At 42.1% G+C, this 13,693-nt stretch overlaps 1 protein-coding gene across 1 annotated transcript in view; it reads right to left on the minus strand.

Moving 5' to 3' along the window:
* Positions 1-13,693, minus strand: part of LOC141204940 (uncharacterized) — a 231,570-nt gene that overhangs the window by 158,030 nt on the left and 59,847 nt on the right. The window contains 7 exon segments of the mRNA XM_073663980.1: positions 485-1,358; positions 3,820-3,910; positions 4,109-4,206; positions 4,290-4,413; positions 4,497-4,676; positions 4,806-4,937; positions 10,812-10,887. Of these exon segments, the coding sequence (XP_073520081.1) occupies positions 485-1,358; positions 3,820-3,910; positions 4,109-4,206; positions 4,290-4,413; positions 4,497-4,676; positions 4,806-4,937; positions 10,812-10,887 (1,575 nt within the window).

Genomic DNA, 13,693 nt, shown 5'->3' on the forward strand with positions numbered 1-13,693 from the left:
CCAAATGCTCTTGATGGGAGACAAGTCCAGAGACGCTGCAGCCATGGGAGCACATTTAGGCTACGCAGGCTGCTCACAGTAGCACGGGCAATATGCGACCTTGAGAGGTCATATTGAAAAATGGCTCCTGGTACACTTTGGAGAAAAAAAAGACTTCTTTTCCATGAGAACCATTATCTACCTCAGAAGCTGGTCACAACGAGGATGGTCAATGGTTTCGAAAAAAAGGCTTAGATGATATCTTATAACAAAAATAATAAATACTCAATGCAAATGTATACAATTCTTGTTCTGTACATTTATCTAGTCTAATTGACACTCCAGAGCACATTTGTCGTCAAGTCTGAATCGGATTTTAGGAAATTCACTCACTTCTATTTCATGATTATCATTTAGTGCCGACTGGTTTCTCTTACTTTTGTAGACGCTTAGATTTCCAATTTCCTTGTCCAATTTGTCAATAAATTAACAGGAAAATTGTTACTCCCTCGTATGAATTATTTGATGTTGAAAAAGATGTGATTTGTGAGTAAAATATTTCCCACATTCGGAACATGAAAATGGATTCACCCCTGTGTGGCTTCTCTGATGTGTAACAAGACTTGATTTCTCTGTAAAACATTTCCCACACTCTGAACATGAAAATGGCTTCTCCCCTGTGTGACTTCTCTGATGTCTAACAAGTGTTGATTTAACCATGAAACATTTCCCACATTCTGAACATGAAAATGGCTTCTCCCCTGTGTGAATTCTCTGGTGTCTAATAAGATGGCATTTCTCTGAAAAATATTTCCCACATTCTGAACATGGAAATGACTTCTCCCCTGTGTGAATTCTCTGATGTGTAAGAAGACATGATTTATGGTTAAAACATTTATCACACTCTAAACAAGAATATGGCTTCTCCCCAGTGTGGACTCTCACATGTCTAACTAAAACGGATTTCCATTTAAAACATTTCCCACATTCTGAACATGAAAATGGTTTCTCCACTATGTGAGTTCTCTCATGTGAAATAAGATCTGATCTTTGGTTAAAAAATCTCCCACATTTGGAACACGAAAATGGTTTCTCCCCTGTGTGAATTCTCTGATGCCTAACAAGATTTGATTTAATGCTATAACATTTGACACATTCTGAACAGGAGTATGTCTTCTCCCCTGTGTGAACAATTTGACGTTCAACATCCCATTGGTGGCTTCTATTTTGTTTAACAGTCTGCGATGAATCAGAAGATTGGACTTCTTGAACAGGGTGAGATGATAGATTATCACTCTGAAGGGGTGAAGGCATATCTTGGATACTGTCATGCTCTTCATCTAGTTCTGGTGTGATACCATGATCATCTGCTTTAAAATCTGAAAACAAGATTTTATTATTTTTAAATAACAGTGCCTTGATTTGATATTATAATAGATTACTTATTATTATTATAGATTTTAGAACTTTTTTTTTATACATACAGTACAGACCAAAAGTTTGGACACACCTTCTCATTTAAAGATTTTTCTGTATTTTCATGACTTTGAAAATTGTACATTCACACTGAAGGCATCAAAACTATGAATTACCACATGTGGAATTATATACTTAACAAAAAAGTGTGAAACAACTGAAATGTCTTATATTCTAGCTTTGCAAGAGTGTGCAAAGCAGTCATCAAAGAAAAAGGTGGCTACTTTGAAGAACCTAGAATCTAAGACCTATTTTCAGTTGTTTCACACTTTTTTGTTAAGTATATAATTCCACATGTGGTAATTCATAGTTTTGATGCCTTCAGTGTGAATGTACAATTCTCATAGTCATGAAAATACAGAAAAATCTTTAAATGAGAAGGTGTGTCCAAACTTTTGGTCTGTACTGTATTTCTATACAAATTATAGCATAAATCCATGTCTATGGACCTGCAGAATGAAGTTCCATAGACATTGTAAAAGCAACTTCTGGCACACACAGAAACCCATCGTGAGCCAGCAAGTCAGAATAGCTGTCATGTGATCCAGAAGAGGACTGGAGCAGAGTTGGAAACTGGAGAAGATGGCGATCGGTGAGTAGATTAATGCACCTACACCTATACTTCACATACATTTACCCAAGTTTAGCTAATAAAAATGTTAATGGAGGTGCTTCTTTAAGACTGTATGCTTAGGTGTCCTATCCTTTTTTTTATTTATCCAAATATCAAAGGCTGACCATTACTTCCAAACAGAGACCAGGTGTGAACAGGTGCATACTAAGAGCCATCTCCAACTAACAAATAAAGTTGCACTTTATAGTGCTATAGCATGCAAACATGAAATATATGAAATTGGAATTGCTTCACTGCTTTAGAAAATAGGAAAAAACGAAGATACTTAGCGAATAAATTGGCCAATTCCTACATGCCCAGTAGCCACGACAAGGCGATTCTCTTTGCTGGAAGCCTAACCTAATGTGAATCCTCTCCTAGGCTGATGGCCTACATTTATTTGGGTAGGTAGGATCCTGCTGTGCTTAAAACCACCATAGGCTGATGAGTGGAGTGCTAGGTCAGAGAGCCTATGTATACAAATATCAAAGACTGACCGACACTTCCAAATAGAGACCAGGTGTGAACAGGAGCATAATAAGAGTGGCCGCCTCCATATATAACTAACAAATAAAGCTGCACTCTGTAACGCTATAGCATGCAAACATGAAATAGGAATTGCTTTACTGCTCTAGAAAATAGAAAAAAAAACAAGATACTTCGCGCATAAATATATCCGTCTTACCTAGTTTTTATGGTTTCTATTTTTAATCAGATGTTTCAAATTATGATGTAATAAAGTGTATTTTTTAATTTCTATATTGTATTGAATGTTCCTCTATATATGTATAATATAGATCACTGGCGGCAACAGTAGACCTTAAAGCAGAGGCTAATTGGTTACAACATTGGGCCACCAAGTTTTTCCTCTCTCAACTTTCCACTCCTATAAAAGCATGTAAAGGCTGCAGGAGGACCAACCAAGGAGATACGTTGCAATAATTGAGGAATACGGTGGTTCAGAGTCAACGCTGCCCAGGGTTCAAAGAGAAGATCACACACGAAGGTGATACATGAATGTGGTTTATGTCAACGCGTTTCAAGGTTTTGAAACCTCTTCATCAGGACCAAATCACATCATCACTGTGGCTTGCTCCTGATGAAGAGGTTTGAAAACCTGGAAACGCGTTTAAATAATTAACCTTATGTTGGCGCACTTTTGTGCCATCACGTTTTTAACCACCCTTCACAATAGAGTCCATAGTGGTGCTGGAGGACACACTACACGTAATGCACAGGGTCACCAAGTCCGTCTTTTTACGCGTCCTTTTAGCCAATCTGTCGTGGTCAGTTATTAGTTTAGATAGAGACTGTAGCTACTAGGTTCTGACCCTGCTTTTTACCCTACTCTACTTCTAAATTATCCCTTGATTGGTCTACACAATTGCTGCTACCCTCTCAGAATCGAATAATCAGGTCAGGAACAATCCAACGCTTAGATGTCCAGCTGCCCGATTTCTACGTATGACCCGGCTCAGTCTATCATCACTGCTAGACCTGAAGTTCCATATCTACGTTAAAATTTGTAACCCGATGGATTTCTAGAAGTTAAAAAAAAAAAAGCTTTATTTCAATTCGAGCATTAAAACGTTAGTACTAAAATGCGTTAATTAACAGAAAAAGTGCATATTTTTGGTTTACACGTCAAATCCATATTAAAAACTGTGTAACATATCCTAAAAACAAACAAACATGTAATTACAGCAACCACTGAATCCATGACTTCTCTGTATCCAGTGGTCAGTACTCACCTGGGCGGTCATATGTAGGAATCTCCTCTTTACACCGCTCATCACCCCTCACATATGTCTCTGTAGTATTAATATGGGTCAGATCTTCACCCTGAAACAAATATTGTAAAAGTCACAGACAGATGGAGAAGTCCCATCTATGATCAGCTCTAATCCTGCCATCTCCACCGTTCTCATTACACAAGTATAAAACATATAATACTGGTGGATAAAACAAGACTGAGCACAAGACCTTCACAGCCGTCTACACATCATAGGGGAGATCTCATGACACCTTCTCTCCATCTACCTGATGATCCTGAGGAACATTGGGATCTTCTTGTTTACAGTCCTGTGGAAGAAGAGGACGGGGACATCTCTCTGGTGTTGTCCTCTTACTGGATAGATCTGGAGGAAACACATACAGGGACTGAATTCATTCTTTACATACAGATAATTATAGGCCGTGTGTATTTAGTCCTGTCTATTACCTGGTGATGTGAGGGGCTGGGGAACCTCCATCATGACGTCCTTGTACAGATCTTTGTGTCCTTCTAAATACTCCCACTCCTTCATGGAGAAATAGACAGCGACATCCTGACACCTTATAGGAACCTGACACATACAATGATACCGTCATCCCCGCGATCCCTTCATAGCATTACTGTATAATGTCCCAGCATTCCCAGCAGTGTCACCTCTCCAGTCAGCAGCTCAATCATCTTGTAGGTGAGTTCTAGGATCTTCTGGTCATTGATGTCCTCATGTATCAGGGGGTGAGGTGGAGGTCCTGTGATTGGGCTGAGGGGTCTTTCCCATCCCTCAGACACCGGGTCCTGACAGCGCTCTCTAGAGGTCTTCTTCACTACTGTGTAATCCTGGTTATGGAGAGACACATTAATAAATCTCACTACAGACATTTCCAGAGTCCTCACCTCTCCAGTTCTGTCCATCTGTTATTCCCATAGATAAGAATGATGTAATGTGACGTCATCAGAATCTCTCACCTCTCCAGTAAGCCGGAAGAGGATCTCTAGGGTGAGGTGGAATATCCTCTCCGCCATCTTGTCTCGCTCCCTATTCATCGAGTAAAATTCTCTTCTATAGAAGATCTTCACTGAGAGGATCCGATATTGTAGAGACCTGAATGAGAAGAAGATGAGAAGATGTAACGTCATCAATAATTCTATGTAATAATACAATCACTGGAGATATTGGGGTATATGATGATAGAGAGCTAAGACTTTATATCTGTCCTAATAAGATTAAAGTACTGAGTATACAGCAGATCAGATCATGAAATCCCCTTATAAAGATTTTACTATAAAAATTTTATAAAAGTTGAAGGAAATATTCGGAACGCGCATGCTGATGACTGATCACTGGATAGATCATCACTATTATGCCTGTCTTGGATGGACTACCGGCCCTCTACCGGTCAGATAGTGGGCCGGAGAGGAAACAGTAGCTCCGTATGTATTAAAATCAACTTAATAAATAAGTCACTTTAGAAAAATAAAGCTCGTCCTACAAATAAAAACAAGACCTCATATAGCTACATCTGAGGAAAAAGGCAATAGTCAACACTGAGGGGTTTAATGGGGAATCTCCACGTACCTTCACCTGCAGAGCCGCACACCACATACATGGCTGTTCTGTGCGCACAGGACCTGTGATGAGGTCACAGTCATGTGATCAGGGGAGGAGTATATATAACAGTACCGAGCCTTTTATACCAGCAGACCAGATGTGACCCGGAGTCATTCAGTGGAGGGAAATATATAAACCTGCAGGGGACAGAACTACATCTCCCATCAACCCCCAGGAGTGAGACAGGCAATGGAAGAGGCAAAAGAAGGGAGGGAAAGAGGAAGCAGAACAGATGTCAGTCCTCTCAGGATACTCTCGCTTTTCCTCCTCTTATCTGAGGAAAACAGGTAGAGTATACTCCACTTATATGGGGAAAAAGAGCGAGAGTATCCTCCACTTACAGTGACGTGTAAAAGTTTTGACGCCCCTGGTCAAAATTCCTGTTATTGTGAACAGTTAAGCAAGTTGAAGATGAAATTATATATACATATATACACACACACACACACCGTATTTTTTGGACTATAAGACGCACTTTTTTCCTCCAAAATTAAAATTTTGGAGGAAAATGGGGTGGTGCGTATATTTATGTGTGATGTGGGGGGAGCGGTATCGGTGGAGGAGCGGGACACAGGAGGCAGCAGCCGCCTGCTGCAGCCTATACTGTCCCCACGGTTAAAGAAAATGAATATTCACTGCTCCCCATGCCCATGGGGCGTGGGGAGCACTGAATATTCAAGCTCCATATTAGCGGTACACAATGTAGCCGCGCTGCGGCTCCTGCTGCTGCCGGCTATCTCCTGTGCCCGCTGTTAAAGGGCATGAATATTCAACCTCTCTCCATGCCAGTGGGGAGGGGCTGAATATTCATGCCCTTTAATGAGCGGGCACAGGAGATAGCCGGCAGCAGCAGGAGCCGCAGCGCGGCTCCACTGTGTGCTGGCTATGAAGGAGAGTGAAGTCACTGCTTCACGCGCACACAGTTCTGGCGTGGGGAGCAGTGACTTCCGGCAGCTGATCTCTCCTTGTGAGCCGCGCATGGCAGTGACGTCATGCGCGGCTCACATGGAGAGATCAGTGCAGGCAGACAGGACGCAGCGCTGGAGGAGGGAAGAAAGGTGAGTAGGGGTGTTTATTTTTTTTTTAATGTGCAGCATGATGGGGATGAGGGGTGTCATGCATACCAGGATGGGGATGAGGGGTACCATGCATACCAGGATAGGGAATGAGGGGTGCCATGCATAACAGGATAGGGGATGAGGGGTGCCATGCATACCAGAACAGGGATGAGGGGTGCCATGCATACCAGAACAGGGATGAGGGGTGCCATGCATACCAGAACAGGGATGAGGGGTGCCATGCATACCAGAACAGGGATGAGGGGTGCCATGCATACCAGGATGGGGATTGCTGTGCCATGCATACCAGGATAGGGATGAGGAGTGCCATGCATACCAGGATAGGGATGAGGGGTGCCATGCATACCAGGATAGGGATGAGGGGTGCCATGCATACCAGGATAGGGATTAGGGGTGCCATGCATACCAGGATAGGGATTAGGGGTGCCATGCATACCAGGATAGGGATTAGGGGTGCCATGCATACCAGGATAGGGATTAGGGGTGCCATGCATACCAGGATAAGCATGAGGGGTGCCATGCATACCAGGATATGCATGAGGGGAGCCATGCATACCAGGATAAGCATGAGGGATGCCAGGCATACCAGGATGGGGATGGGGACCACATATAAAAGGAAAGGGGGGAGGAGGCATATATACCAGGATGGGGGATATTGTCAGAATTGGGAGACATTACCCCTATACCAGTGTCAGCAGAAGACCCCCTCCCCCTTAAAAGTGCATCATGACCACATTTTTTGCTTAAATTTTTTTTAATTTAATTTCCTCTTCTAAAACTTAGGTGCGTCTTATAGTCCAAAAAATACGGTATATATTTTCATCTTTTACACTTAAAAAATTACAAAAAGGAAAATGGGCCAATGCAAAAGTTTTGGCACCCTTTGAGTTGTGTGCTCAGTAGTGATGAGTGAGTACTAAAATGCTCGGATGCTCGATACTCGGGTCGAGCAAATCATAATGCTTGGGTGCTCGACCCGAGCAATGAGCCCAATGTCGGAGGTCTGGAGGGGGCCTATAAATTGGCCAAATCGATGGGAACAGTGCTGAAATGACATGGGAACAGCATGGGGAAGACCCCTGGAAGCATTTCTGACTCCCAGGTCACTGCTGTCAACAACGTGGTCAGAGTATTGCGCCACTTTTATGGACCGACAATAAAACATACAAAAACGAAACCAAAATGGATTTCCCTGGAAAAAAACGTTAAGGAAAATTCTTTCCAGGGTAATGACTTGTGTATATAAGGCAAAACAAAACCACAAACAAAAAATGCTACTCCACATCTTGGGCTAGGTTCACATGTAGTATTTTTGATGCGTTTTTTGTACTTTTGCATTGCTTTCAACAGTGAAAAATACATTCACCAGTAAATGTCATTTTAACATTTTACAACCTTATCTGGCAATGTGGTGTGTGACACATCATCAGACACATCCTGTTTCATTTATGAAGGAGGGACTCTGAAAGTCACAAAGCCTATTTTTACAGGGCCATCAGTCAGCCCTTACTATTGTTAGAGGGCCAGCAGCCGGCTATGCTTTGTTGTTCCCATTATTAAAGAGTGGGTCTCCTATACTGTTATTGCATATGCAGTGACTGCAAGGGCTGCCAAAAATTTGGATGCACCCAAATACCCCTTTGAAGAGACATAGAGGAGACAATTATCTATGTAGTAGAACTAAAAGTGCCAGTTGACATAGTTCCTGATTTTATTAAATGGTTATGACTACTCTAATCTCTGGCTTTATACAAGGTACAGCTTGCATTTTCCTTCTTAACAATAGATATCATGTGTCTACAAGTTCTGAGGGGTGATACCAGAACATCTTTTGGAAACGTCCAATCTACTAAGCTCATCTGGTGAGGTGGATCAACGAAACTGCTGGTCAGGGTGGACACACAAAACCATGATGTTGGCACAGCAGTCTGAAGGGCATGTCAAACATCGAGGACGTGGACAAGTGAAGCTGGATAGCCGACAGAGAAGCAAGACAGGACACACCAGAAGCCATAGAACCAGATGGGCAGATATGTAGAAGAAGACTTAAGGTCTGAAGCAGCACAGTGATAGAGGTAGCAGGACCCATAGTAAATTAATGTGAACAGTCTTCAATAACAGTTCGTCATGCTACAGCAAAAGATGGATTAACCAGCATGTTTGAGGCTTTCTAAAAATACAAGTTGGCAAAGATGAATGCTGCATAGTAAATAGTCAGTAAATATCAGTTTCTGATGCTTACCGCAAACGATGGTGTAGCAAGCAGAGGGTTAACCAGCAAGGAGTTTGCAAAAATGAATGCAACAGAAGCCAAGCTTACACAGATGGAGGAATATTCTCCATGCTGAATGCACTTGGGAAAATCAATAATCTGTTTAATTATTGTCCAATAACATCCCAGATATGCTCAATGGGAAACAAGTCCAGAGACGCTGTAGGCCATGGTAACACGTTTAGGCCATGCAAGCTACTCACAGTCACACTAGCAAATTATGGCCTTAGGTTGTTGGCTCCTGGGACACTTCAGAGAATTGGCCGTACCATTGGTTCCATGACCAAAGCAATGAACGCTAAGCTGTTAGTGTACTGGGAATGAAGTAAAGAGGTATCTGGCTAAATTATGCCACCTCACACCATAATACAGGGATAGAACAGGTGTCACGTTCACTTTTGAAGGCCTTCTCATGGCATTGCCCATATAGTCTCCAAGCTAATCTCTGGATGTCATTGCATCCAAGACAAAAGTCGCCTCATCGCTACAGGGGTGGGCAATTCATTTTCCCGAGGAGCCACATGAGAGACTGTGACTGTTGTAGAGGCTGAACCAACAGGCTGAAACTAATTCTGCTCAATGTGAATATTAACGATAATCATTTATGTTAATTGTATCACTTAATATTGAGCGGAATTAAGTATGCAGACATCCCCCTATACACTGTATGAGCTCGCCCACAGCCCTCTATATGCTGTATGAGCACACTCACAGCCCCCTACATACAGAATGAGCCCACACACAGCCCCTATATAGTGAGTAGCCTCCTATATAGTGAGCCCCCACCTTGCCTCCTATATGCAGTATACTGTGTGAGCCCCCACAGCCTCTATATAGTGTGAGTAGCCTCCTATATATAGTGTGAGCCCCACCTTGCCACCTATATGCAGTGTACCATGTGAACCCCCACATAGACCCTATATACAGTGTGAGCCCCCACATAGTCACCTGTACAGAGTGTGAGTCCTCACATAGCCTCCTATATACATGCAAACATCCCTTACACAACAGCACATACTCTCCTTGCAAATGTTCCTTCGGCGCACTGCTACGGTGTCTGGTGCACTGACTCTCGATAACGGTAGACTGACACGATGAAGTGATATTAATCTAATACTAAAGATGTACAGGACCTATTTTTTTTCTGTTTTGTAGTACATATTGGGGGGCGGGGGTGATGCCTCCAGGGCTCAGCACCCTTATCAACCCATCCTTCTCACACAAGGTTTTAGTTGCGAGCTATGCCCGGTATCCTTTTCACTCTCCATTCACGTGAGACTGGTTCGGCACATGGAGACATAGGACATATTGTGGTAAGGGACCATCCATATTTCGGTACACCTTGACGTGGCTGGAGCCTTGTGCACCATTTGATCAAAAAACACTGACTAAAGTAGCTTATGTTTTTAACGTTTACAGCAATATTGGAGTTCATGAATTCATTAGTCGCAGTGCGCTGATGCATCGTGTAATATGTATATATTTTGTAGGGATTAGCTTGCTTTCAGGCAGCTGATAGCGTTCACACAGGTACAAAGTCTCTTGATGCATCAGGATGATTTATTAAAGGTCATAAACTTCCATAGGAATCTAAACAAAATGGCCACAAATATAAAAAGAAAATAAACAGTGCATTCAGTAGGCACAGGTATGTCAGTGCGGGGCTCACCCGAACAAAATAAAGTCCAGCCCTCAACCTATGTCAAAGATCAAACAATATTCACAGGTCTACTCATCTACACAAATAGGCCCAAGTCCCAGAGGGGTTTCTATTTCTACTTTCAGACACAAAAGACTGAATGAAGCAGATGAACTACCTTAAATAAGTCATTCCAAGGCCTGGTACTGGAGGTAAGGGAACAGCCAGTCCCTCCCAGCAATATAGCCATTCCTAAAACCAGGACCCCAAATCTGGGCCCATTAAAAACACCTCTCAGCACTATACTGTACATGTTGGAGCCTGCTTTTCCGGGTCCTACATCACCGAGGCTTGGCACCTCGGTAACACATACCTCCTGTCCAGGAGTTGGCAGCGGGGTCACCCAGGTTTGATGGTCTGTAAGTTCCTGCTTGGAGCAGCCATTGATACTGCAATGTAAAAGCGCATAGGGCAGGGAAAGTTGATGTCCCATAGGGGGTGGGGGGGGACTATGTAGTAGTAATAATAATAATAATAATAATAATAAAAAAAAAAACGTTTAAAAAAAAATGAAAGAAAAATATTATACAGATGAATACATATATTAATGTAAAAACAAAAATAACCAAAGAAAAAGTACACATATTTGGTATTACTTCTTCCGGAACAACCTGATCTATAAAACTGTCATCCCTTCTGTTATCCCTTCAGTGAACTGCATAAAAAAAAGAATAAATAACGTTGGAATAAAATGAAAAATAATTATCATACAGCCGGAAAAAAGTGGAATAAAAAAAACACTATGAAAAAGTCAGATATAAAAAAAAATGTCTTGTCCTGCTGCAAAAAATAAGCCACCATAGAGAGTAGAGCGATTCAAAAACAATTACGGTATTCTATAAAACTGTTTTTATTGTGTAGAAGCGGCAAAACATAAAAATAGGACTCAATGTGGTATCGCTGTAATCGTACTGACCCAAAGAATAAAAAAATCTAAAAACAAATTCCTGAATTGCTGATTTTTGTTCATTCTGCCTCCCAAAAATAGGAATACAAAGCGATCAAAAAATATCACGTGCCCGAAAATGGTAACAAAAAACCTGTGCGGTTAAACCTCTGAAATACGTGATTCAGACGCAACCCCCTTCGGAAGATTCCCTATAGTGAGGCAGATGGAGGCAGTGTGGATGCCGTCTGGCCAAAAATCAGGCGGGGTCTGTCTTTTTAGGCGTGGATAAAAGTGCCGTTGGCCACAGTTTTGTGCACCTCTGAAAAGAAGGACACCAAATGAACAGAGGCCAGATGGAGTCCAGAGTAACTCCGCTGCCTCATTATAGTGAATGGATCCCTTGGGGTTTCATCTGAATCACATCATTTGGAGATTTAGATGGAAACCACGATATAAGTGCTCAATGTGGAGCACAGGATAAATGTGATGTAAAATGTTTCCAACAAAAGCTTCAACTCAATCTACAAAATAAAGCAAGTCCCCACTCAGGTCTGTCATCTGTTAATGGAAATATAGGGGGCTTACACGTTACTGGTAACACAAAGGCTTTGGAAAAGCAATATGGCTCCCCCCAAGAAAATCCAGTGGATAGTGCGCTTCCAAATCCAAATGCCTCCTCTCTTCTGGGACGAATTGTGCCTAAACCACATTTAGCATCCACATGGTTGGCATTTTTGTAGCGATGAGAGCCCACTTAATTTATGGGGTCCAAGTCTCCAGAAGCACGATCTGGGCGCAATATATGGGCACTAGAATGTACAGTCATTACTGTACAATGGCAGATTTTCAATTTTCACTCAGCAACATCCATTACTGCTTGTTTCTGGAAAACACCCATGCAGTCAAAATTGTCACTACACCTCTAGAAAAATACAGAGGGGTGTAATTACCATTTACACCTCTCCATCTGATCTTTGGCAATGCGCTTGGTGATGTAAGGCTTGCATAGAGCTACTCATCCATGCCACATCGTATGGAAACCCATGCCAGGATGTTTTTGGTGCAATTTTTGTGTTCAGAAGAGCTTTGGTGACTGTGACAAAACCGCTTATAATCTTAATCAGCCAGAAGATTAGATTTGTTAAGCCAAGAGAAACACACTATTGTGTTTTTGTTGACTTTAGAACTTGTGTGTTTCTTTGGTGGGTCAAGAAGGACAGACAAGCATTTGTAGAACCCTGAATGTAGTCTTCTATTTGACTGTGAACAATGAGGTTTGTTACTATGTGTGAGGAGCTGCCCACTTACTAAAGACTATGATATTTTTCCAGCAACGGACCACCATTTTTCTCAATATTATTATTGTGTTTTATTAGTGATTTACTTGTTATGTTTTATATAGTTCTGCTAACTTGTCAGTATGTGCACTAGATTCAATTGTAAAATGTCCAGCAATCCACTAATCTGTATCTCAGGATATCTGTATCTCAGGAGTATCTAACCATTGTTCCAACAGCCAATAATCTCATTATGTGGGTGTAGATTGTAGACACAGTGGAGCCATCACCACAGGGGGTCTTACATGCAGTTTCAGATGAAGGCTTCTACAATATTCTTCATTGTTTTTAGCTAACAGTAAACGCTTAAGGGGGAGGGTGATCACTTCTGACCTGGGAGGGGACAGATCCCAGGGAAAGAAAGGACAGACATGTTTTAGTCAGAGTTGGGTGGAAGGATTGAAGGAAGAGGATGGAGACCGTGGATTTGGAAGGATGGGTGGATAAACATGTTACCACTATGGATTATGTCGGTTGGATTTAAAATTTCTTACAAGTACTGTTGCTACTGGATAGAGGATCATGGACTGTGGCTACAGACTATACTGGCTGGAGATACGAAATCTGTGGGCCAACCAAAAAGTTGGGAAACAGGGAGTATGGCCTTATACAAAGCCAGTGGAACTTCTGAACCCAGATTGGGAACTTAAGGACTGAGAGAACGGTATTTTGGCCATTTACCTGGAATTGCTTTATTACCATGGCTATGATCAATAAAATATTGTTGCATCGTTAACCTGCCTAGGTGATTACTTACAACCCACAACCTCAGATCTTTACAAATGGTGGCAGCAGGTGGGATCTGAGAGCCCTTTGCTCTGAGAACTAGAGTGGTTGCCGGAGGACAATCGGGCAACCCTAATGCAACGCTTGGACGATTGGGACCAGGAACAACCACATGAGGTCAGTTCAGACATGGATGAGGGACAACAGCCCAGGGCTGTCATCCAGATGGTGGAGGATCGACCG

The sequence above is a fragment of the Phyllobates terribilis genome, unplaced genomic scaffold (assembly GCF_046119375.1).
Source record: "Phyllobates terribilis strain yellow unplaced genomic scaffold, ASM4611937v1 Scaffold_136__1_contigs__length_4911898, whole genome shotgun sequence".
NCBI lineage: Eukaryota > Metazoa > Chordata > Amphibia > Anura > Dendrobatidae > Phyllobates > Phyllobates terribilis.